The 26,681-nt window shown below is 40.1% G+C and overlaps 1 protein-coding gene across 2 annotated transcripts in view; it reads left to right on the forward strand.

The window, feature by feature from the left end:
- Positions 1–26,051, forward strand: part of LOC109910566 (organic solute transporter subunit alpha-like) — a 116,442-nt gene extending 90,391 nt beyond the window's left edge. Inside the window, exons 7-10 of one of the 2 annotated variants that reach the window (XR_007263215.1) lie at positions 5,773–5,878; positions 6,597–6,859; positions 10,918–11,037; positions 25,507–26,051. Coding sequence is in view for 1 of the 2 variants with exons in the window: in XM_048602929.1 (XP_048458886.1) it covers positions 5,773–5,878; positions 6,597–6,775 (285 nt within the window). In the remaining variant the exon portion in view is untranslated. Of the gene's footprint in view, positions 1–5,772; positions 5,879–6,596; positions 6,965–10,917; positions 11,038–25,506 lie in introns of those variants that run through there. The other variant, XM_048602929.1, reaches the window with a different exon arrangement.
- Positions 26,052–26,681: the final 630 nt, after the last annotated feature.

Below are 26,681 nucleotides of genomic sequence, written 5' to 3' on the forward strand. Positions count from 1 at the left end.
TGATGCTGCTTGGCCTGCTGTGTTCATCCAGCCCTGCACCTTGTTGTATTGGTGAGACTGTATCTGGATTATTATTGTTGTACACAGTACTAGTCACCAAACTTTTATAGAAGGATTTTAATGCTTTGGAAGCTGTTCAGAGAAGGTTTACTAGACTAAAAGATGCAGCATGGGTTCATGAAGGGCAGGTCATGCTTGATAAATCCTTTGGAATTCTATGAAGACATTACGAGCAAGGTGGACAATGGAGACCCAGTGGATGTGGTGTACCTAGATTTCCAAAAGGCCTTCAACAAGGTGCCGCACAAGAGGCTACTGCATAAGATCAGGATGCATAGCGTTAAGGGTAAAGTATTAGCATGGATAGAGGATTAGGTGACTAACAGGAAGCAAAGAATGGGGATAAATGAGTGCTATTCTAGCTGGGAGTCAGTGACTAATGGTGTGCCTCAGGGATTGGTGTTGGGACCGCAATTATTTACAATTTATATAGATGATTTGGAGTTGAGGACCACGTGTAGCGTGTCAAAGTTTGCAGATGACACTAAGATGAGTGGCAAAGCAAAGTGTGCAGAGGACTGTGAAACTTTGCAGAGGAACATAGATACATTGAGTGAGTGGGCAAAGGTCTGGCAGATGGAATACAATGTAAATAAATGTGAAGTCATACATTTTGGTAGGAGTAATAGTAAAACGGACTATTACTTGAATGGTAAAAAGTTGCAGCATGCTGCTATGCAGAGGGACCTCGGTGCCCTTGTGAATGAATCACAGAAGGTAGGTCTGCAGGTACAACAAGTAATTAGGAAGGCAAATGGAATTTTGTCCTTCATTGCTCAAGGGATTGAGATTAAAAGCAGAGAGGTTATGTTGCAGCTGTACAAGGTGCTGGTGAGGCCACACCTGGAGTACAGTGCGCAGTTTTGGTCTCCTTACTTGAGAAAGGATGTACTGGCACTGGAGGGGGTGCAAAGGAGGTTCACTCGGTTGATTCCGGAGTTGAGGGGGTTGGCTTATGAGGAGAGACTGAGTAGATTGGGATTATATTCATTGGAATTCGGAAGGTTGAGGGGGGATCTTATAGAAACATGTAAAATTATGAAGGGAATAGATAAGACAGAAGTAGAGAGGATGTTTCCACTGGCAGGTGAAGCTCGGACAAGAGGGCATAGCCTTAAGATTAGAGGGAGTAGATTTAGGACTGAATTGAGAAAGAACTTCTTCACCCAGAGGGTTGTTAATCTATGGAATTCCTTGCCCAGTGAAGTAGTTGACGCTACTTCAGTGAACGTTTGTTAAAGATAAGGTAGATTTTTTTTGAACAATAAAGGAATTAAGGGATACGGTGAGAACGCGGGTAAGTGGATCTGAGTCCATGAAAAGATCAGCCATGATCTTATTGAATGGCGGAGCAGGCTCGAAGGGCCAGACGCCCTACTCCTGCTCCTCGTCCTTATGTTCTTATGTAATTGCTAAAAACAGCAGATTGCTTTATAAGGAAGGGAATCACAAGGTCTGTGTCTGTTGGATTTTAGAAGAGTCGGAGGTGATTTAATTGAAATATACAAGATCCTGAGGGAACTTGACTGGGTGAATGTGGGAGAATCTAGGAGTTATAATCTAAAAATAAGGGCACCCCCATTTAAGACAGATGAGGAAACATTTTTCTCTGAAGTTTGTGAGTCTTTGGAATTGTCTTCCTCAAAAGGCAGTAGATGCAGAATCTTCAAATACTTTGAAGGCAGTGGTAGATTGATTCTTGATTACCAAGGAGATGAAAGATTATTGGGGATATGCAGTAATGTAGAGTAGAGGTTAAAATCAGATCAGCCATGGTCGAATTGAATGACAGAGCAGGTATGAAGGCTGATTGGCCTACTCTTACTCGTTGCCTGTACTGCTGAATATAATGCATATTGTATTGATGAAAAAATAAATTAAGTTAAACAATATTAATTTTTTAGTAGTATGTAAAACAAGTTTAGAGCTCCATTTATTGTGTCCCTTTTACTCTTCTTCACTTCAAAAAATACATTATTCATACCCAGGCACACATCTTATAAACAGAAATGAATGATCTTGTGTTCAACAGGGATAGGATGTAGCAAACAGGATAACAATTACTGCTAAATTCACTATTTTTCACTCGAGGTTGTCTGAATATTCTATGGTGCACTTATGAAGGTAGAAAATAGTGAACTGTCAGCCCATGTGATAGCAGTGATAAAATGGTGGAATTTATTTATATAGACATCAATACAATTTTTGTCTTATCCATCTATGTAAATAGTTCAAAATTGTAAACTTTGTTTAATTGAGCCTATTACATTTTTTTATGTGGTGAAAGTCCATAGAGGTTTGTTTAAAAATACTCAGTCTTGCCCAAGGAACTGTAGACTCAAGGGAAAATGAAACCTTTTAAACTCTCCTGGGGGTTTCCAAAGGCAGATTCAATGCCTATGGCCAAAGGTGTCCTTTATTTATAAACGGATGTTTAACATGGTCAAATATCATGAGTCAAACTGCCAAGAATAACTTCAACAACATTTGGCAAGCCAACACTTTCCTTCACGGAGACCACAGGAGAAAAAGAAACAAATAGCAGAGGGAATTTAATAAAGAGAAGTCTGAAGCAATGCATTTTGGCAAAAGGAATAATGAAAGGCAATATATACTTAATGACACATTTTAAAGACTGTGTAGGGATAAAGGGACCAGAGGATTCATGTGGATTCATCTTTGTAAACAACAGGATTTACTAAGAGAATAATTAGTAAATTATATGGGATCTAGGGCTTTGTAAATCGAGATATTGAATGCCATAGCAAGGAAGTTGTGCTTAACCCTTATAAAAATCTGGGTATTCCATAACTGGTGTACTATGTGCTGTCCTGGTCACAACATTTAGGGAGGATATAATCACACTGTCCCTAGGAAAAGGCAAATCAGGGCGATCGGCCTGGGACACCATTTTTAGTAGGTCTGCTCTCGGCCCATAGGCACATATGAGAAACCAGAAACCAGGGTGGAGTGATCTTCGAATAGGGGAAAGTGGCACCATGTGACTTTTTGATTCACTTCCAGTTTAGCTTGAAGGTGACGAGGCATCATTAATGCAAAGTAGCTGCATGGACAAAGACCTTCATTTGCAGGATGGAAGAAACAGCTTAAGAGTTATGCTGCTGTGTGGGGGCTATGGGGGTATGTGGTGGGGCATGGGGTGAGCTCTACAGTGTCTATTGCACTGGGGAACGGGGGGACCTCGCACAGTTAGATATCCCACACTTCCTGTACACCAATGCTCCCTTTAATGTTTTTACCAACTGTGCTGGCCTGGAACCGGAAATCACTGTCGTGATTGGTGTGCCACTGCCAATTGCCATACATGGAACATTGGAGTGTCTGCACATGTACGCAGCCATATAGCTTAGAGGGAACATTGCTGCTCACCCCTAGAGATAGCTTAGAATATCAGAATCCATGAGAGGGTGATGAGGAGATTTTCAAAAATGATTCCAGAGATGAGAAATTTTAGCTAAAATGTTAGCTTGGAGGAGCTATTGTTCTCCTTTGAACAGAGAAGATTTGACGGGAGATTTGATAGAAATGCACAAGATTATGACAGATAAGGTAGACAAAGATAAAGAAAAGTGATTCCCATTAGCTGATGAAAGGTCTGTGCAGGTGATGCAAGGGGAGAATGTGAGGGAAAATATTTATATGCAGCAAATGATAATGACCTAGACCCTGTTGCCTACAATGTTTGTGGCAGTAGAAACGAACAATAATTTCAAACGGATATTAACTGATACCTGGAGGGAAGCAAACTTGTAGGACTATGGGAAAAAAGCTCAGAATGGAACTGACTAGACGGCTGTTCAAAGAGACAGCATGGAGTTTTATTTTCTTCATTCATGGATGTGGGTACCATTTGCTAGGCCAGCATTTATTGCTTGTCCTGAATTGCTCTGGATAAGATGATGGTGCACTGCCTTCTTGAACTGCTACAGTTCATTGGGTGTAGGTAAACACACAGTTCTGTTAGGAAGGGTGTTTCAGGATATTGACCCAACAGCAGTGAAAGATTGGTGACATATTTCCAAAAAAGCATAGAGCGTGACTTGTCGGAGTTCTTGCAGGTTGTGGTGCTACCCTGCATCTGGTACTCTTTTTCTTTTAGGTGGTAGAGCTCACTATATTGGAAGGTGCTGTCAAAGGAGCTTTGGTGAATTTCTAAAGTGCACCTTAGTATACATTGCTGCTATGCGCATTACGTGGAGGGAGTGAATATTTGTGGTTGTGGTACCAATCAAGCATGTTGTTTTGTCCTGGATGGTGCCACGCTTCTTGAGTATTGTTGGAGCTGTACCCCTCCAGACAAGTGAGGAGTATCCCCTCGCTCCTGATTTGTGCCTTGTAGATGATGGACAGGATTTGGAGAGACAGAGAGTAAGTTATTTGCTGCAGAATCCCTAGCTTCTAATATGCTCTTGTACCCATGGCATCTGTATGGCTGGTCTAGTTCAGTTTCTAGTAAATGGTAACCCCCAAGACGTTAAACGTGGGAGCATTCCACGATGGTAGTGTCATTGAACATTAAGAGGTGATGGTTAAATGCTCCCTTGTTGGAGATGTCATTAACTGGCATGAATTTATTTGCCACTATCAGTCCAAACCTGAAGGTTGTCCATGTTATGCTGCATGTGAACAGGGACTGCTTCAGTATCTGAGTTATGGATGGTACTGAACATTATACAATCAATAGTGAACATTCCATATCTGACTTTATGATCAAGGGAAGGCCATTGAGGAAGCAGCTTTAGATGATTGGGTTGAGGACACTACCCTGAGGAACACTGCAGTGATGTCCAACAACCACAATTACCTTTCTTTGTGCTAGGTATGATTCTAAACAGTAGAGTTTTCCCCCCAAAACTCATCAACTTCAGTTTTCCTACAGCTTTCTGATGCCATGCTCAGGTGAATGTTACCTTGACGTAAAGGGTTCTGAAGAAAGGTCATTGGACCCGAAATGTTAATTCTGATTTCTCTTCACAGATGCTGCCAGACTTGCTGAGATTTTCCAGTAATTTCTGTTTTTCTTTTGTTGATGTCAAGGGTAGTCATTTTCATCTCATCTCTGGAATTCAGCTCTTTTGTTCATTACTTAAACCAAGGCTGTAATGAGGTCAGAACTGAATGACCCTTGCAGAACCTAAACCAAGTGTCAGTGAGCAGATTATTTCTTCATGAGCCTTTGTGGACTTCATGAGCTGAATGACCTCCTTCATAACAATTCTGACTCTGTGAACAGTAATTTTCCTTGACTGGTATTTTCTATGTTCATTTACACTTTGTGAATTAAAACACCTGACCAATTCATTTTGAGTCTTGTCTCATCAATTTTTTTACTCCATCTTTTAAAAGATTGGTAAAGCATGCATTAAAAAAAAGTGTTAACTGATAAGTATATGCAATGTGGATCATATGGTGATCTGATTATTTAAATATATGTTAGTCATTTGCTTCAATGCAAGTCATGTGGTCTGTTTAAATGATTGACTGACACTTGTACCTCGGAGATAATTTGACAGACCTGAAATTTATAACATTCAACTTGGGTTTGTCGAATCAATTCTTTAATCAGTTAATTAATTGTCTTGTCATGATGGGACATCAAATTGTCAACTTCAAGGAATTTGTTGAAATGCACTTTTAATTCACATGATTTTTGTCTTACTTGGTGTTTTAATTTTTTTTATATATATGCAGATTTCATTCATTCTCACACAACTCCAAGCTGCCATTATCAACATAACAGCACTGTCAGGTGGCATAGCCTGTGCACCTCCACTTTCACCCACAGCCAGAGGAGGATGTATGTTTTTTTAAATAACGTTTTATTTGAAATGTATATTTTATATTTTAAATGTATATTTGTATATTTTAAATTGAAAAAAAAATTGCACCAGTAGGATTTAAATCTGGGAAATGTACCTATAAACCATTTACAAAAAGGGTTTCTGATTTTCCTCATCAGAGTTATCTCTAGACCTGTCACTCAGAAATCCATCACTTTCCACTCAATCAAAGAACAGCATTGATGGTAGACTGTACAGATTCTATATGACAGACTTCTTTGCTTTCTGGTTGAGGAAACAGCTTGTACTAACTACTTATCAAGATTACTTAAGTGATATCTTACTAGCCCAGTGCATTCCTATATTCTGTAGGGATGCAACGTGTTTAGGACAAAAGCACATAACCTTATAAACAAACAGAGTAATTTAATTTTTCTGATGGTGAAGGCCTGCTTAAAATGGACATGTAAAACATTTATTTGATTTTTTGTGCAAATAAAGGTTTTGTTACAGGTACAGAGCCTCTTTAGCATTAATGACAGATCAGAAATAGGCCTGTACCATTGTATCTTAGGCTGCAATCTGTGTCTATCACTGATAGAGAGCAATTTGTGAGGTTCAGCTGAGAATTATTTATACTTTTGCACAAGTGGCCCAGGTAACTATGTTGTGATTAAATAAATCTTTTGACTAATTAGTCATTCAGCTAGCTAATTACAGTTCTGTCTCTTCCAGATATGAACCAGCAGCTTCTCATTATGGAAATGTTCATTATCACTTTGTTATCACAAATCTACTACCGGAGAAAATACAATCAACAAGAAATAGATGGAATGCAACCCACAGTAAAAGCACAAGATAACCAAAACCCCTCAAATGGCACCAGAACAGAAGTTGAAACCATGAGAGTGTAAAATACCTTTTTAATGGAAATTTCTCAGTGCTTGTTTTGGCTTTCAAGAAAACACCAGCCTGTCTTCTCACACAACTCCAAAAAGGTTTGTTTAGATTCGCAACTTTCATGATTTTCACAGGGAGAAAGTTTCCTTTTCCTGTATGTAATAGATCTCTGGTCACGGTGAATGCAGAACAAATACGTGGAGGTAAACATATGCCATAAATAAATTGAACTGTTAGCAGTTTTTAAAATTTTGTTCTGGGATGCCGATCCTTATTTTGCCCTTGAACAGAATGATTTGGTAGGCCATTTCAAGGTCAAATATTTTGCTTTGCATCTGGACTCATGCATAGGTCCCAGAATAGATAAGGATAATAGGTTTTCTTCCATAAAGGACACTAATGAACCTTATAACAATGGTTGATGTCCACTACTAGGCTAGATTTTAATTGCAGATTTTTATTCAATTTAGATGTCGTCATTTGCCACAGCGAGATTCAAACCAATATTTCTAGACTGTGAACCTGGATTACTAGACCAGTGACATTACCATTATGCTACCATTTCCTACAACAGGTTGACAACAGGGGAGACACTTGGCAAGATCCTTTCTTCTATGCCTATTCTGACTATATCAGATGTACATTGGAAGTATAGTCTAGATTATTCACCAGTTTCACACAATTTTAGAGAAACTCAACATGAGCCAAAGAGTCTTTGGCTTTGCTTATGGTTTAGCTCTGATTGAAAATGGCCATGTGGATTGCTTTTACATCATCAAATGAAGATATCATCCAAGTAATCATGCAAAAAGTAAATGTCATCTCAAATATACCATGTAATGACATCTGATGAACATTCATCCACAAATGGAGGATTTTGAATATTTAGCATTGCGGTATCACTCTCTGAATATCACGCATGTATGCCATTGAATACTTCTGAAGGAAGTATGGAGATCAAACCCAACACTTTGGTTGTAATTTCTGGGTCTAGAGTTATTTTGTATTCATGTCAGAGCATGACATCATTGTAATAGCATGTCAGAGACAACTCATTACTTCTGGTTAGAATCTCACAATTCTTAAAGTGATCAATTTTGAGGAAGAAGGAGAAAGTTTCATGAGATCTGTAGGGATCAAAGATGCATCAGCTGAAGACTATGACTGAAGGGACAAATAATACTGAAAGGAGGTCTTTCCTGAGTTCTCATTAGCTGTATTCTGGTCCATTCTTGCAGCTGGTAATATATCACTGATCAGTGGAAAAGGGAAAGAAGGAGCTAAATCTGGTTGCAAAACTGAGCCTGGACACCACCATTGGTATTTGCTGATATAGCATCTATTAGCAGTTCTAAGGAAAGGATGTTTAGTTTGGATCAATGGAATTGCAATGGCCTTATTTCATCTCTTAATTGTGCCCATTTTCTACAGCTATAACGATTAATCTGAATTTCATGTGTTCCAGCAGTGGTCAAATTGAAAGGGCTTTTGTCACAAGTAGCCAGGAGGCCCAGGTTCAAGTCCTACCAGCTCTAGAGACGTGTAATAACATCTCTGAACAAACTTAATTCAGAAAATATCTAATTATAAAGCCAGTTCAGTGTTCTTGTGTAGTGGCTCTGACCCTACATCTTGTTGATCAAGTCCCACCTGCTTCAGAGGTATGCAATAGCATTTTTGAACAAGTTGATTCTAAAAATAAAAAAAAAGCTTAATATGGCCAGCATAGAAATTGTTTTCTGCAATAATATACTAGTTACAATTGATTGGGCAGGCTGGGAATGAAAATTAGTTTATTTCTTTAAGTCAGAGATAGTAAGAGCTGCAGATGCTGGAGTCAGGTTCTTCAGAAAACTGACCTGAAACGTCATCTTTCCTGCTCCTTTGATGCTGCCTGGCCTGCTGTGTTCTTCCAGCTCCACACTGTGTTGTCTCTTACTACTTTGACTGTTTCATTTAAAGAGCATTTGCGGGCAAAGTAGGTCTGATACCTTAATGGAATGTTCTTAATAGGGTTCAGTGCTCATAGGGAACACTGTATAGAATCTTGGATTTTATATTAATTTTAATGGACAGAAAATATGTTTTCTCAACCAGCATTATTTGTGAATGCCATTTATCAAATACACCACTATTCAACCATACTCAAAAGGTAAACATAGGGATGAACAGATAAGTGTCAAATTCGTATTCAAAACTGGGGAAACTGCCTGAATCCAATAAACTCATAGAATATAGAAACCTGTGCATTGTCAGTATTCCTCTATTCCCTGTCTCTGGCAAGTTTCCAGCTAAAAGGAGTGAAATAATTGTTTTGTTTTGAGTCTCACGCTAAAGGTGAAACATGTTAATTATAAGGTTACCAACAATGTTCCTCCATATAATTCTGTATTTTTGGAATAAATTTCAAATTCCGTTCATTGATGGAAGAGTGCAACTTAGTTTGAGTTTCTAGATTTGAATTCTTATGTGTGTCCTAATCATAAATGGTATCAATTCTATTTTACCTGAAAATACTCTTTGAATGAAACAGTGAAAGAAATAATGAGCTTATTTTCATTCCCAGTGCTGCCAGTCTATTGTAACTTGTATGTTATTGCTGACAGCATTTTCCATGCTGGCCAAATCAATCTTCTTTTAATTTTTATAATCAACCTGTTCAGTTGGCAAACCTTAATTTCTTTTTGTGTTCCAGGTCCTCAGTTGTGTATTTTTGTTTTTACTTATGAAGTTTATTCATATATGGTTCCTTGGAAATGTTCCAACTGAGGGAGCTTACTTTTAAGCCATGAGGAATTTAATCAAAAACAACATTTATAAATTAATTACACAAGTTTCAGAAACCTACAAAACAGCACATAGCAGAAAGCAAATTCTAAGAAATAAAGCCTGTACTTAATACCTGAAAATGCTGTAATTCTCATCAAGTTTCACTTTGAAACCATAATCTTTTCTCAATGGACAAATTACAGCATACTGTGCGAGACTGATTATTTGTATATTAAGCCTTGTTGAAAATTAAATCTTTTCAAGCATGAAGATTAATTTCTAGTAAGAAAAATGTGAATCTGAGGTACTAAACAATACAAATAATCCATTTTGCAGAATTTTTTTCTGGGAGAAGACATTATTCGATCTATCTGTTTTCAACAAAATTGGCAGCATTTTTCAAAACCATTGTTGAAATCTGGTGCACTAATTATATTCCTTCACTGATGTGTTCACAAGAGTTATATGCACTATCTGATAATGCTGAATTAAAACAGACGAGGTATTAAAGTCAGTACATTTGCATTATTGGGTTCTGTGTAACAAAGACATGCCAAATTAAAGTAAATAATGTTGTCTGATTGCTACTCTCTTTCATATATAGCAATAATGTGTGAACAAGTGAACAAGTATCAAGTGATCAGATTTCATTCATTCTATGAAATTTAGATTAAAATGTTGAACGCACGCATGTATTCCTTATGCGTATACTTACGTAACTTTTATTTGACATTAATTTTGTGCCTGTTAAAATCAAATCAATTTATTTTAAACAGTGCTGTAACAGTTAAAGGAAAAACAATGCACCACCTTTTCACAGCTTCAGGGGTATCCCAAAACAGTCTGGCCTGTTATATTGCCACTATTGTAACATAGGCAATTGTAATGAGCAGATTCCAGATGAGGCCCCAATTTGTTACAACCAACCTCCAGTGAACACCCCAAGTTATTATGTTTCTAGATGGTATGCCCCAAATTGTCAAGTGCTGCGATGAGGAAGGATGAAATGTTTCCCCATCTTTTTCACCCACGTCCTTGGTTGGTCGCAAAAGGGTTAATTTACAAAGGATCCATTCCATGTGGACACCTTTCTCCCAGACCAAATGAATTTATATTTTAAAAGGAGCCATTTTAACAAGGCTTTCTTAAGTTAACAGAGAGTGAGACCATTAGTTACTAAAATATGAGAATAAATAACACAACAGACATAGACGGATTAGAACTGAGAAGTGAGTCCAAACAAAAGTGAAAGCTAAAAAATACACAGGTCAGTCTCTGGGTCACTTGTGAGGAGTAGATGGTATAATGTTGATAGTTGAACAGTTAGGTTTGAGGTCTTTGGCTTTGCAGGCAATTAAAATCCTTTTATCCTGTTTCTTTTTGACAGCGGCTGACAGGTAGTACCAGAGCAAGAGAGCCCTTCCTTTGTCTTGTTTCCTCTTGCTGACTAGTTGGCTTCTAACACTCAGAGCAAGAGAGTCCTCTATCTGCATCACAGGAGTGACTGGTGGGTGTTTCTTCAACTGTGACCTTCACACCATATTAGAGCTCAAACCCAAGCTAGTACACACAAGGACCTAACCTCACTAGCAAACCTTCTTCCACTGAGACAAACAGATCAGTACTGAATTGGCTTTTAACCCCTGTTCTTGTGCTTGAAAGGGGAAGAAACAAAGATGTATCTCCCAGATTGCTGCACCTTTCTTTCGTCATATTCACAGTCTGAGTTAACGCCCAGAGATTACAGTTCAAGTTTACAATGTATTTTCTCCCTTGTAACTCCATGCCTTTGGAATTCCTTAACACTTCATAAGGAATGATATTCCACGGTCTTTCTCTCCAAAAAGCACTAAATTTACATCCATTGTCAATTTGGCTGCATCAGTCATCTTTAAAAAAAACACATTGGAATTAAAGTTCAATGCATCTACAGGTGACCTGGAATTATGATCTGTAGTCATAATAGAATATACCAACCCATTTGTACACAGCAAGGCCACTCAAACTATAATGGATTTATAACTGGATAATTTGTTTTATTAAATAATGCTGCCATATTTTCTTTCATGCCCAATGCAACTTCTTTGGCACTGAAGAGAGATGGAAAATTGATGAGTTTTATGCTGTTAAAAAGATGGACAGGAGCAACTAGAACAGAAGAGAGATCAGGGAAGTTTAAAAGATAAGGGAAATTAGAATTCACAAAGCATAGGCTAAATATCTGAATGGAGGGCAGAGGATCATGAACTCTGTCCTTCATTTTGATTTCCAGCCCCCACCCAGTGTTTGTTTCCTTTTCATGTTTTAGCTTTCAGTCAGAACTGACGTCTATTCTCCTAACACTACCTGTTAATGCTAACTCTGGATCTTTGCCAGGGATTCCAAACTTTTGGGTTGAGACAGGAAGTGGGATTGAGAGCTGAAATTTTGGGGTCGCAAGCTATAAGCTAGCAATTACTGCCACAAGTTCCACCTTCTCCCTGCTCTCACATCTTTCTTCCACTCATTACTCTCATAAGTCTTCTCCCCCAGCCTTCAGACCTCTCAGTTTTCACCAACGGGGGAGAATTTTCAAACCTTGCAATGGGGTCATAGTTAAATAAAGTTTGGTTAGCATTGGTCTATGTTTTTGTCCCTTCTCTTCAGTTGTTACAACTTTCAGTTACTAATTGTGCCTCTTATTCTTGTCTACTCACTTGGACAATAATACCTCTAGGTTTATACACAATTCATCAGTATTCACTATGAATGAATATAGTCCCATAATTGAATGCTAAGGGACATTGCTAGACACTTTCAACCACCTCGTCCTTGTTTCTCCCTTCTAAGCACCTTTTACCCCAATTTCTTACACTTTTCTTAATTCTATTTCTGATCATCTTGTGTTCTCTTCTTTGGAACCTGGAAATAGAACATAGAATAATACAGCAGAGGAACAGGCCCTTTGGCCCATCATGTCTCTGCCGACCATGGTGACATTCTAAACTAATCCCATCTGACTGCACATGGTCTGTATCCCTCTATTCCCTGTCTGTATAAATGCCTCTTAAAGCTTGCTGTCATATCTGATTCTACCACCTCCCCGGGAACCTGTTCCAGGCATCGACCAGCCTCTGCATAAAAAAAACTTGCCTCACACGTTTCCTTTAAACTTTTCCCCTCTCACTTTAAACATTTGCCCCCTAGTATTTGACATTTTCAGCCAGGGAAAAAGATTCCGATTATCCACCCTATCCATGCCTCTCATAATTGTATAGACTTCTATCACGTCATCCATCAGCTTCTGACTCTCTAGTGAAAACAATCCAAATTTGTCCAACGTCTCCTTATAGCTAATACGCTCCAATCCAGGCAACATTGTGGTAAACCCCTTTTGCACCCTCTCCAAAGCCTTGATATCCTTCCAATGGTGTTGCGTCCAGAACTGCACACAATACTCCAAATGTGGCCTAACTAAAGGTTTATACAGCTGCAACATGACTTGTCAAATTTTATACTAATGTCTGGACCAATGAAGACAAGCATGCCATTTGCCTTCTTTACCACGTTATGCACTTGTGTTGCCACTTTCAGGGAGCTATGGATTGCACCCCAAGATCCCTCTTATATATCAACATTCCTAAGGGTCCTGCCATTTACCGTATACTTCCCTCTAGCATTTAACCTCCAAACAGCATCATCTCATATTTGTCTGAATTTAACTCCATCTGCCATTTCTCTGCCCAACTTTCCAACTGACCTACATCCTGCTATATCCTTTGACAACTTTCCTCACTACCCACACCTCCATCAATTTTTGTTTTATCTGCAAACTTTCCAATCAGACCTCCTACATTTTCTTCTAAGTCATTGATATAAATTATAAATAACAGAGGTTCCAGCACTGTTACTTGTGGAATACCTTTGGTCACATGCAGAATACCACTGGTCACAGACCTCCGGTCAGAAAAACAACCCTCCACACCAACTTTGTCTTCTATGGTGAAGCTAATTGTGTATCCAACTGATCAACTCACTGTGGATCCCTTGTGACTCAACCTTCTGCACCAGCCTACCATGAGGGACATTGTCAAATGCTTTTTAATAAAGTCCACATAGACAACATCCACTGCCTTACTCTCATCAATCATCTGGTCACTTCCTCAAAAAATGCAATCAAATTTGTGAGACAAGGCCTCCCCTGCACAAAGCCATGCTGACTATCCCTAATAATTTCATTCTTTTCCAAATTTGAATAAATCCTGTCCCTAAGAATCTTCTCCAATAATTTCCCTACAATTGATTTGTCTATAATTGCTTGGATTATTTCTGTTCCCCTCCTTAAACAAAGGTACAACATTGGTTATTCTCCAGTCTTCTAGGACCTTGCCTATGGCTAGAGAGGATAGAAAGATCTCTGTCAAGGCCTCAGCAGTCTCCTCCCAAAATGCTCCCCCACTAAAGCGTCATGGCTCATTCCTCTATACAAGGTCCACTATGGCCTCTAGCTTATTTAGATTATATATGGCTTCAAGAAACCCTCCTGGAATCACCTAACAAATTCTGTCCCATTTAAGCTGAGGGGGTCCTAGTTAATACTTGCTACAACAAAAGACTTTTTTAAAGCCTGTACCAGCATTGGGGCTGTATTTTTTATGGAGCTGGGATGAGCAGTCCTGCTCCCCATAGCTAATCAGAAAGCATACTGTTAAAATAATCAGGTGTAGAGCTGAATGAACACAGCAGGCCAAGCAGCATCAGAGGAGCAGGAAAGCTGACGTTTTGGGCCTAGACCCTTCTTCAGAAATGGGGGAGGGAAGGGGGTTCTGAAATAAATAGGGAGAGAGGAGAAGATAGGTGAGAGGAGACAGACAGGTCAACGAGGCGGGGATGGAGTTAGGGAGGGGATAGGTCAGTCCAGGGAGGACGGACAGGTCAAGGGGGCAGGATGAGGCTAGTAGTAGGAGATGGGGGTGGGGCTTGAGGTGGGAGGAGGGGATAGGTGGGAGGAAGGACAGGTTAGGGACGTGGGGACAAGCTGGGCTAGTTTTGGGATGCGGTAGGGGGAGGGGAGATTTTGAAGCTTGTGTAGTCCACATTGATACCATTGGGCTGCAGGGTTCCCAAGTGAAAAATGAGGTGCTGTTCCTGCAATCTTCGGGTGGCATCATTGTGGCACTGCAGAAGCCCAGGATGGACATGTCGCCCAAGGAGTGGGAAGGGGAGTTGAAATGGTTCGTGACTGGGAGGTGCAGTTGTTTAGTGTGAACTGAATGTAGGTGTTCCGCAAAGCGGTCCCCAAGTCTCCGCTTGGTTTCCCTGATGTAGAGTAGGCCACAACGGGAACAGCGGATACAGTGTACCACATTAGTAGATGTGCAGGTGAACATCTGCTTGATGTGGAAAGTCTTCTTGGGGCCTGGGATGGGGGTGAGGGAGGAGGTATGGGGGCAGGTGTAGCACTTCCTGCGGTTGCAGGGAAAAGTGCCGGGTGTGGTGGGGCTGGAGGGGAGTGTGGAGCGGACAAGGGAGTCACGGAGAGAGTGGTCCCTCCGGAAAGCAGATAAGGGTGGGGAGGGAAAAATGTCTTTGGTGGTGGGGTCGGATTGCAGATGGCGGAAGTGTCAGAGGATGATGCGTTGGATCCGGAGGTTGTTGGGGTGGTACGTGAGGACAAGGGGGATTCTGTTCTGGTTGTTATTGCGGGGAGGGGTCCGCCTGCTCACTGGATCCGGAGGTTGGTGGGGTGGTACGTGAGGACAAGGGGGATTCTGTTCTGGTTGTTATTGCGGGGAGGGGTCCGCCTGCTCCTGCCTCCCCACCCTTATCTGCTTTCCGGAGTGACCCTATACTCACCTTTACTGGCTCCATCCCCGCCTCTTTGACCTGTCTGTCTCCTCTCCACGTATCTTCTCCTCTATCCAAGTTCTATCCGCCTCCCTTCCCCTCCCCCATTTCTGAAGAAGGGTCTAGGCCCGAAATGTCAGCCTTCCTGCTCCTCTGATGCTGCTTGGCCTGCTGTGTTCATCCAGCTCTACACCTTGTTATCTCAGATTCTCCAGCATCTGCAGTTCCTACTATCTCTGTTAAAATAATCAATTACTTTTTGCTGGTGATCTCTATCTTACGGATTAGGTTGAAGACTTGTCTCAGCTAGTCCTAACATATGAGGTGCAAGGTCCACTCAATTGATAAATTCTAATTGAAGTTCGAAAACCATTGTCTGTTAATGGGCTCTAAACTGATACAACTTTAGGATCTTTTTGTACAAATGAACCATAATGGAGCTGTTATAGCACCAGTTTGGGAGAAGGTAAGAATTACATGAGTTTATATTTTATAATGTCTGTCTCTTCTGAGAAGCAAGACCTTTGCTACCAATGGAGATGAACGATGTTCATCAGGGAGAACTCATTTCTCATTGATTAGGAAAATCACATTGACATAGCTCTTAGTGCTCTGCTGGTTCTCCCAAGACCAAGGGCTTTTGTGATGCAATGGTAATGGCTGTACATCTGGTCCAGAAGGCCTGGGTTCAATTCCCACCTGCTCCAGAGGTATGTCCAAAGAAGTTAGAACATGTTGATTGAAAATACCTTCCTTCAAAATCAAGAATGGCACCTGTGTGACCAGGCAGAACATTAAACTTAATATTGTAGTCTGCTTGGCAGTAGAACTTCCACCGTATGCAGATCACTAGAACATAGCAGAAAAGGTACATTACAGGGGGCAGTCACAATGCTTTAATCTGAAGACATTATCTGTGACAAGTTTGCTTAAAACCTGAAAGTTCAATAATCAAGGACATCCTTTTTAACTCTATATTATGGTGACCTAACGGTGGCCACAACAGAAGCAGACAGTATATGGAATGAAACACATTATTTTGTCAGATTCGTAAAGTTTGCACAATTGGTATTTTGATTCTGTGAATCAGTGCATTGATGGATTAGGAGGCACTTTGCAATAGACTCATTCTTATTCACAAATCAAAAATGCAATTTAGCTCGATCTATATTCACAATTATCCATGTGCGCCTAATGGCTAATGCCTTGGCCAATGATGACATGGATATATGCAACATGTATTTTAGTTTTATGTGAGAATTTTAATGCATTGATCACGTGTAAAGTGATAAATGAAGACTTTCAGGTGTACAGCAGAATTAACATGTGTGATAATCTCATCTCCCATCTGGTAAGACCTCAAACAGAAAACTTCACTTTGTAAAATTATCTCTAACGTATATTATATATTTTCCTAGATAATTGCTGGTATTTAGTAACTGTCATACAATGACACATTCATGTAACTTGTGCGTCAGTTACATTTTTGTTACTCTTTGAGATGCATCATAGCATTTTTTTTCAATGCTCAGTAATCACAAAGTATAACAGCAAAGAAGACTTAAGAAAAGATTGAATGAGATAAAATATAGAATAGCAGGCCTGACAGATCAAGGCAGTAATTTCAGGAACTAATTACTTTAATGAAACACTCACCCTTCACAATTGTGATCTGTGACCTCAACACAACTTCTTTGATGGAATTGCTGCCAGATATTTATTTTATCTGAAAGCAAATTGTCCTTTTTATTTATGTCAGGAATTTACTCAGTAGTCCTGGCACTAAACTGAAGAACATGCAGTTGTATGAATCTGTGACCAATCCTATGTAATTACTGTGTCACACTCTAATTATATTTTTAAGGAATTGAACTAAATGTGTTAAATGCATAATAGATTACATTTTCCCCCATTGCTTCAAATTACAGGTTGTTTTATTTAACACAAAAGGATACTGTCTTATTAAATTTAGGTTTTTCATTAATAAAGTACACATTTGCTAGACATCTAAAAGACAATTGCAGATCCGTCAGAAAATTAAGTCACAGAAGATAAATATAGATAGAGTAACACCCCATGAACCGCTTTGGCAAAGAGCTTCAGGCTAAAGTGCAATTAACAATGCTATATCATGGTTTAACCTGTCTGGTGATGTGATTAATGTTTAAAAGCTAAATTATATCAGGCTTCATAGTATATCAAGGTTAACATTATTAAACTTTAACATGAAACACCACAATCAAAATGCAGTTGATTTCATTACCTCAAAGACAAAGATAATGCTTGTAATGAATTTGGAACAGTCATAATCAAATGGGTTAATAGTTGCAACAAACTTTACTGTTAATTATTGTCTAGTAGTTATATTTAGCATTTATAGTTCTTGACAATAGAGTGCATATATAAACTTGAGATTTGATTGTAAATGACCTTTAACCAGACAAAATATGTCTTTATTTGGGCGTATTTGGAAGTAAACATAATTGCACCTGAATAAAAAGGAAAGCTCATACAATAAGACGTTAGTAGGTAGACAGTGCAGTTACGCAAGACATGAATTACTTTTAAAAAATGCCACAAAGTGGTAAAACATTAGTAATTCTAAACACTAAATCCAGATTCACAGATCATATTTGTTTGGAAATTTACTTTCTTTATAAGTTTTAACATGTAGTGGGTGAATCCAGTTCATTTTGCAATGAGCAGGATAGAAAAAAGGAAACCAAGAGACCTAGTGGAGTTGGATTTCCAAAAGGTATTCAATAAAATTATATGAATTAGGGGCAAGAGTAAGTTATTTGGCCACTCAAGCCATTCAGTAAGATAACAACTAATCTGATGTGGCCTTAACTCTACTTTCCTGCCTTGCCTGCACACCATTTTGACTCTTACTGATCAAAAATCTGTCTAACTCAGGTCTTGAGTGTACACATTGACCCGGCCTCAAGTAGTGTCTGGGGAAGTGAATTCTAAAGTCTTAACAATCTTGTAAGAGAGAAAGAAATCACCCTAATTTCAAACTTAAATGGGAGATCCACAACTTCTAAACTTGCTCCCTAGACTCTGCCACAAGGGGAAACATCGTCTCAGTATCTACCCTGCCAAGTCCCTTCAGAATCTTTCAGTAAGTTCATCTCTCATTCTTCTAAATGCCAACACGATCAGTCTCCCCTCATAAAACAATCCAGTAATGTCAGGAATCAGATGAGTAAATGTCTGCTGAACTGTTTGCAATGAAATTAAATACCTTCTCATGTAAGGACCCAACTATTCACAGTGCTGCAATTACAATTACTGTCTCATTAGATCCTATAAAGTTAGAGACAAACTTCCCAAATTTTATACTTAAGTCCAATTAACAAAAGACAGCATCCCATTTGCCTTTCTAATCACCTGCATGCTACTTTTTAATGTTCATGTACCAGGACAACCCCAGGTACCATATAAGTTCCACAGTCTCTATCTAACTAATCTATTATTTTTCCATTCTTTGTGCCAAAGTGAACAAACTCATATTTTTACACATTATACATCAACTGCCAAACTTTTTCCCATTATTTAACTTATCAAAATCTTTTTGCAGATTCTTTTGTATTCTCTTCAGAATTTGCCTTCCTATCTATCTTTGTGTCAGCAGCAAGTAAAGGTGGCCACATTGATCCCTGTGGGACTCCACTAGGTACATTTTTCCAAAATAACCAATTTATCCCAACTCTGCATCCTTTCTCATGCTAATATGTTATTCCCAACACCATGCGTTCTTGTGCAGTAAACATTTATGTGGCATCTTTTGGAATACCAAATACATTGTATCTACTGTTCCCCATTACCCAATGTGCTTGTTAATTGGACAATAAACGCTAATAAATTAGTCATATTTAATTTATCCAAAACCATGTTGAACCTGACCTTTTATGGTTTTGATTTTCTAAATATTCTATTACTTCCTTTATGTTAGAGTTAAGAACTTTTCCTAGAGCAGTGGCAGGCTAACTGGCCTAGAGTGCCCTGCTTTCAGCTGTCCTTCTTTCTTGAAGAGAGGTATTACAATTGTGATTTTCCAATCTGCTGGAACCTTTCAAGAGTTCAAGGAATTTCAGAAGATGGCAACCACTGAATCGACTATCTCTGCAGCTACTACTTTTATCAGAATAATTCTTCCGTCCATTTTTAGCCTTTCCTTGCTGGTTGCTAATTTTATTTCCAACTATCTGACCTCCTGTTAAGCTTTTCATGATTATACTTGTTTTCTCTCTATTTTATACTATCTTTCCTTAGTTCAGCACGGATGGTGTAAACTTCTCAGTCTTTCTTTCTCAATTGAATACATTTTTTGAGAGTTGTGAAATATCTTCTTAAATGTCTACCAGTGATTCTTCACCACACTACCCATTAACCTATTTTTTCCAATCCACTCTCACTTATACTATCTTCCTATACTTGTATTTGACTTTTTTTGAAGCTTAAGACAGGAGAATTAAAACTGTTCTTGATAATTCATTACCTTTCTTACAAATTCCCATTCATTTTTATTGTTTACTCCATCCTACAGTGTAGCTAATTCTGGGGGGCCATTAGCTTCTACAATGTCTTAGTTTGCTACTTTCCATCTCCACCCAAACTGATTCTATATTTTAATCTTTTGAATCAAGGCTATTTTTAATACTCAAACTAATCTCATTCTCAAATAACAGTGCTACCCTCCCCCACCTTTTCCATTATGAAATGTCAACTACCATTTAATATATTTATGTCTGAGTCTTAGTCACCTTGCAAGCTTGTCACGGTAAATCCCATCAGATTATATTTTGTATTTATGCTATCAATTCTTCCATTTGGTTTATGCATGTTGCATTCATTAAGATATAGAGCATTTATTTATGGATTTTTACTGTTCTTGCACATTCTGACCCTATCTATTGGTGCTTGTCGTATAAGAGTATAATAGAAAGGGTTAACACTGAAGATGACTTAAGTACAACATACTATGATGGTCATACAGACTTTGTAGGAGAACAGCTTAGGATCTCAAAAAGAGTAAGGCCTACCATCTCAGCCTTCCTCAGAGTCTCTGCAATAATGTCTATCATGTTAATGTAACTTGTAGGTAGACATTTTCGTGCAATAAACTACATATTGTTTCACACAAGAACCTTTTTTCATTAGACTACCAAGTAGTGTTCCCCTACCACACTAGACCAATCAGGTCCTGTAGATTTAGACTAAGAAAATGAGCAGTGGTAAGAATTCACCTTAAAACTAGGTCACAAGCAGTGTGGATTCCATTTACCTGCCTCCAACATGTTTGCAGCAATAGAGATCTGAAGATTTCTTCAGACTCAGCTGTAAGAAGGCTGTTCATGCAGACAGTCAGCAGTGGGAAGAACTGAACATTTAGAAACCTCCAGCAACTTTGTAGCAAGATTCAACAAGGTAGAATCTGTAGTTGATAATAAAAAAGCATTTCAGATTGGTAAGAGCTGCACAGCAACAACAGTGAGCAAGGAACTCCATGAAGCTAGAGCACTAGATACACCATGGCAGTTACAGATTGACACAGGTGTTGATGAACTGTCAGAGTGATTTGAGTTGAGGGTAATCTAGAGAGTGAACGGATGTTGGAGGCTCTATAAATAATGTTGAAATCCCTAGTGAGCAAGGAGAAAAATTTAAAAAGGTCACAGTTTACAGGCTGAGAAAGCTAAAACATAGAACATAGAACATTACAGCGCAGTACAGGCTCTTCGGCCCTCGATGTTGCGCCGACCTGTGAAACCAATCTGAAGCCCATCTAACCTATACTATTCCATTATCATCCATATGTTTATCCAATGACCATTTAAATGCCCTTAAAGTTGGCGAGTCTACTACTTTTGCAGGCAGGGCATTCCACACCCTTACTACTCTCTGAGTAAAGAACCTACCTCTGACATCTGTCCTATATCTATCACTCCTCAATTTAAAGCTATGTCCCCTCATGCTAGCCATCACCATCCGAGGAAAAAGGCTCTCGCTGTCCACCCTATCTAATCCTCTGATCATCTTGTATGTCTCTATTAAGTCACCTCTTAACCTTCTTCCCTCTAATGAAAACAGCCTCAAGTCCCTCAGCCTTTCCTCATAAGACCTTCCCTCCATACCAGGCAACATCCTGGTAAATCTCCTCTGCACCCTTTCCAATGCTTCCACATCCTTCCTATAATGCGGTGACCAGAACCGTACGCAATACTCCAAGTGCGGCCGCACCAGAGTTTTGTACAGCTGCAACATGACCTCATGGCTCTGAAACTCAATTAATCTACCAATAAAACCTAACACACTGTATGCCTTCTTAACAACCCTATCAACTTGGGTGGCAACTTTCAGGGATCGATGCACATGGACACCGAGATCTCTCTGCTCATCCACACTACCAAGAATCTTACCATTAGCCCAGTACTCTGTATTCCTGTTACTCCTTCCAAAGTGAATCACCTCACACTTTTCCGCATTAAACTCCATTTGCCACCTCTCAGCCCAGCTCTGCAGCTTATCTATGTCCCTCTGTAACCTGCAACATCCTTCCGCACTATCCACAACTCCACCGACTTTAGTGTCATCTGCAAATTTACTAACCCATCCTTCTACGCCTCCATCCAGGTCATTTATAAAAATGACAAACAGCAGTGGCCCCAAAACAGATCCTTGCGGTACACCACTAGTAACTGAACTCCAGGATGAACATTTCCCATCAACTACCACCCTATGTCTTCTTACAGCTAGCCAATTTCTGATCCAAACCGCTAAATCACCCTCAATCCCATGCCTCTGTATTTTCTGCAATAGCCTACCATGGGGAACCTTATCAAATGCTTTACTGAAATCCATGTATACCACATCAACCGCTTTACCCTCATCCACCTGTTTGGTCACCTTCTCAAAGAACTCAATAAGGTTTGTGAGGCACGACCTACCCTTCACAAAACCGTGTTGACTATCCCTAATCAAATTATTCCTTTCTAGATGATTATAAATCCTATCTCTTATAATCCTTTCCAACCTTTTACCCACAACCGAAGTAAGGCTCACTGGTCTATAATTACCAGGGTTGTCTCCACTCCCCTTCTTGAACAAGGGGACAACATTTGCTATCCTCCAGTCTTCTGGCACTATTCCTGTAGACAATGATGACATAAAGATCAAAGCCAAAGGCTCTGCAATCTCCTCCCTAGCTTCCCAGAGAATCCTCGGATAAATCCCATCCAGCCCAGGGGACTTATCTGTTTTCACACTTTCCAGAATTGCTAACACCTCCTCCTTATGAACCTCAATCCCATCTAGTCTAATAGACTGTATCTCGGTATTCTCCTTGACAACATTGTCTTTTTCCTGTGTGAATACTGATGAAAAATATTCATTTAGCGCCTCTCCTATCTCTTCGGACTCCATGCACAACTTCCCACTACTGTCCTTGACTGGCCCTAATCTTACTCTCGTCATTCTTTTATTCCTGACATACCTATAGAAAGCTTTAGGGCTTTCCTTGATCCTACCTGCTAAAGACTTCTCATGTCCCCTCCTGGTTCTTCTTAGCTCTCTGTTTAGGTCCTTCCTGGCTAACTTGTAACTCTCAAGTGCCCTAACTGAGCCTTCACGCCTCATCTTTACATAAGCCTCCTTCTTCCTCTTGACAACAGATTCAACTTCTTTAGTAAACCATGGTTCCCTTGCTCGACTACTTCCTCCCTGCCTGACAGGTACACACTTCTCAAGAACACGCAGTAGCTGTTGCTTGAACAAGCTCCACATTTCAATTGTGCCCAGCCCCTGCAGTTTCCTTCTCCATCCTATGCATCCTAAGTCTTGCCTAATCGCCTCATAATTGCCTTTCCCCCAGCTATAACTCTTGCCCTGCAGTATATACCTATCCCTTTCCATCACTAAAGTAAACGTAACCGAACTGTGGTCACTATCACCAAAGTGCTCACCTACCTCCAAATCTAACACCTGGCCTGGTTCATTACCCAGTACCAAATCCAATGTGGCCTCGCCTCTTGATGGCCTATCTACATACTGTGTCAGGAAACCCTCCTGCACACATTGGACAAAAACTGATCCATCTAAAGTACTCGAACTATAGCGTTTCCAGTCAATATTTGGAAAGTTAAAGTCCCCCATAACAACTACCCTGTTACTTTCACTCCTATCCAGAATCAACTTTGCAATCCTTTCCTCTACATCTCTGGAACTTTTTGGAGGCCTATAGAAAACTCCCAACAGGGTGACCTCTCCTTTCCTGTTTCTAACCTCAGCCCATACTACCTCAGTAGACAAGTCCTCATCAAATGTCCTTTCTGCCACCGTAATACTGTCCTTGACTACAATGCCACACCTTCCCTGATCTTACTGAAACATCTAAACCCTGGAACCTGCAACAACCATTCCTGTCCCTGCTCTATCCATGTTTCCGAAATGGCCACAACATCGAAGTCCCAGGTACCAACCCATGCTGCAAGTTCACCCACCTTATTCCGGATGCTCCTGGTGTTGAAGTAGACACACTTCAAACCACCTTCCTGCCTGCCGATACACTCCTGCGACCTTGAAACCTTATTCATGACCTCACTACTCTCAACCTCCTGTACACTGGAGCTACAATTCAGGTTCCCATTCCCCTGCTGAATTAGTTTAAACCCTCCCAAAGAGCATTAGCAAATTTCCCCCCCAGGATATTGGTACCCCTCTGGTTCAGGTGTAGACCATCCCGTTTGTAGAGGTCCCACCTACCCCAGAATGAGCCCCAATTATCCAGGTATCTGAATCCCTCCTTCCTGCACCATCCCTGTAGCCATGTGTTCAACTGCTGTCTCTCCCCATTCCTCGCCTCGCTAGCACGTGGCACGGGTAACAAACCAGAGATGACAACTCTGTTTGTATTAGCTCTAAGCTTCCACCCTAGCTCCTTGAATTTCTGCCTTACATCCCCATCCCTTTTCCTATCTATGTCGTTGGTGCCTATGTGGACCACGACTTGGGGCTGCTCCCCCTCCCCCTTAAGGATCCCGAAAACACGATCCGAGACATCACGGACCCTGGCACCTGGGAGGCAACACACCAACTGCGAGTCTCTCTCGTTCCCACAGAATCTCCTATCTGTCCCCCTAACTATGGAGTCCCCAATGACTAATGCTCTCCTCCTCTCCCCCCTTCCCTTCTGAGCAACAGGGACAGACTCTGTGCCAGACACTTGTGCCCCATGGCTTACCCCTGATAAGTTCCCCCCCCCAACAGTATCCAAAACGGTATACTTGTTATTGAGGGGAACGGCCACAGGGGATCCCTGCACTGTCTGCCTGTTCCCTTTCCGTCCCCTGACTGTAACCCATCTACCTTTTTCCTGTACCTGAGGTGTGACTACCTCCCTGTAACTCCTCTCAATTACCCCCTCAGCCTCCCAAATGATCCGAAGTTCATATCTGCTTGGAGCAGGTAAAATACTTACAGTTCATATTGAGCATTGCTGCCGTAGCAAGTGGGCACCATGATGCATGGCTACAGTGAGGGAAATCAGGATAGCAGAAGCAATTTAAAATGATGTTGCAGACCCAGACATGTCAGTAAGCCCACAATTAAAGTGATAAATGGGTAACCTAGAAACCTAAGAAGACAAAGTCTAACGAAAGGAGAAAATTAAAAGACTACTAAGTCTGCTGTAGAAGCAGGAGATCCATTATTTAAACCAGGGTAGAGGTAGGAACACTTATTTAAACTGCACACACAGTGGAACCCATCCAGGAAAAAAAAAGTGTAAAAGCAATCAGGATTATTATTTCGAACTGCAAACAGCAAGGGTTATCTTGAAAAAAAATTAAAGGATTGAAATTCACTTTATAGAGCCACAGAAAATAGGATTCTTTCAGTAAAACTGTTAAGAGAATGGGACTCATTTATTAAAGCTGCAGGTAAAGAAATTCGCAGAATGAAGCCATTGAGGAAATAACAATGTTTATTAAGGTCACAGTTAGTGAGATTCAGCTAGTGACTTTGCAAACATAGCAGAAATTATCCTGGCATTAAGATGGCGGCAGTGGAATGGGCAGCATCTAGCTCCTGGACCCGGGGCTCGTCCACTCCGTCTGCTCTTTTTTCTTCTTTCTTTGTTTTTTTTCAGTTTTTGCTTCTACTTTTCTCCTGGGGAGAGCTCGGTCGTGGTGGCATCTGTAGTGACGACATTGATGATGAAGCTGGAAGGCTGTAGGAAGGTGGCTTTGTCGGGGTCATGAGCCAGAGCTGGCAGCTGGTGAGCCCAGAGCAGGATTCTGGTGGATGGCGGAAAGGAGATGGCTGGCGGAGGGGTGAGCATGAGACCTGGCATCGGTTGGTATATCAGAGGTAGGCCTGGCGATGAAAAATGGTGCCTGAGGAACGGGAACTTTGAAGTTGGTTGGGTCCGGCACTGGTGGCAGCGAAGCAGTGGCGGAAGGGTTATGGACTCTCTTTAAGCTATATCTTTTAAAAAAAAATTATTCTTAAGCTATTCAAAATGGCGCTGGATCATGGTGACAGTTGAAGCTTTTCACTTGTATTTTACTGCATTTTTCACTGTAAAATATTTGTGATAATAAGATCATTCATTCATTTACTCACAGAAAGTGGGAGTCGCCAATTTTATTCACAATAGGTGGGAATCCTCCATTTTGAGTCAAAAAAAATGAGAAAAGCTTCCACGACAAGAATCATCAGCAGCAACATTGTTATGTGAAAGCATTAAAACCTTTGAAACAAGAAAAATGAATGATTACATTAGGAAGACATGGCAGCATAAATAATATTGCCAGGAATATTTGACTTCAGACATGACCTCAATAGAATGAAGAGTTCAGCAATTCTCAATATACATAATTCAAGATGGCATTAGATGGTTATTTAAATAGAAACAATATGCAGGGTTATGGACAAAAGGCAATAGAATGCCACTTGTCATGACGCTCATTTGGAGAGTCAGTGCAGACACAATGGGCCAAAGAATTCATACTGTACCTAAAAACACAATGAGGATTGTTTCCAAATTAAACATTAAATCAGAAGCTGGACAAGTTAATGCATTTCTATATTCAATTGGGAATAAAGGAGATACCGTTGCAGCTCACAAGGGATAATTATTTTAACCACAGAACTAATCAGATTCTTGAAAGACTAAGATTTATTAGAAAAGCTTGACATCCAGTAAATCCATAGCTAATTTTATTAATGATCTTTACAGATTAATGAAAAGATGTGACTGTTGTGATTAAAGTCAGAATTCATGACAGACAGAACTGTAGTCGGAATTGCTGATGAACCTTT

The sequence above is a fragment of the Rhincodon typus genome, chromosome 11 (genome assembly GCF_021869965.1).
Source record: "Rhincodon typus isolate 14 chromosome 11, sRhiTyp1.1, whole genome shotgun sequence".
In the NCBI taxonomy this organism is placed as follows: domain Eukaryota; kingdom Metazoa; phylum Chordata; class Chondrichthyes; order Orectolobiformes; family Rhincodontidae; genus Rhincodon; species Rhincodon typus.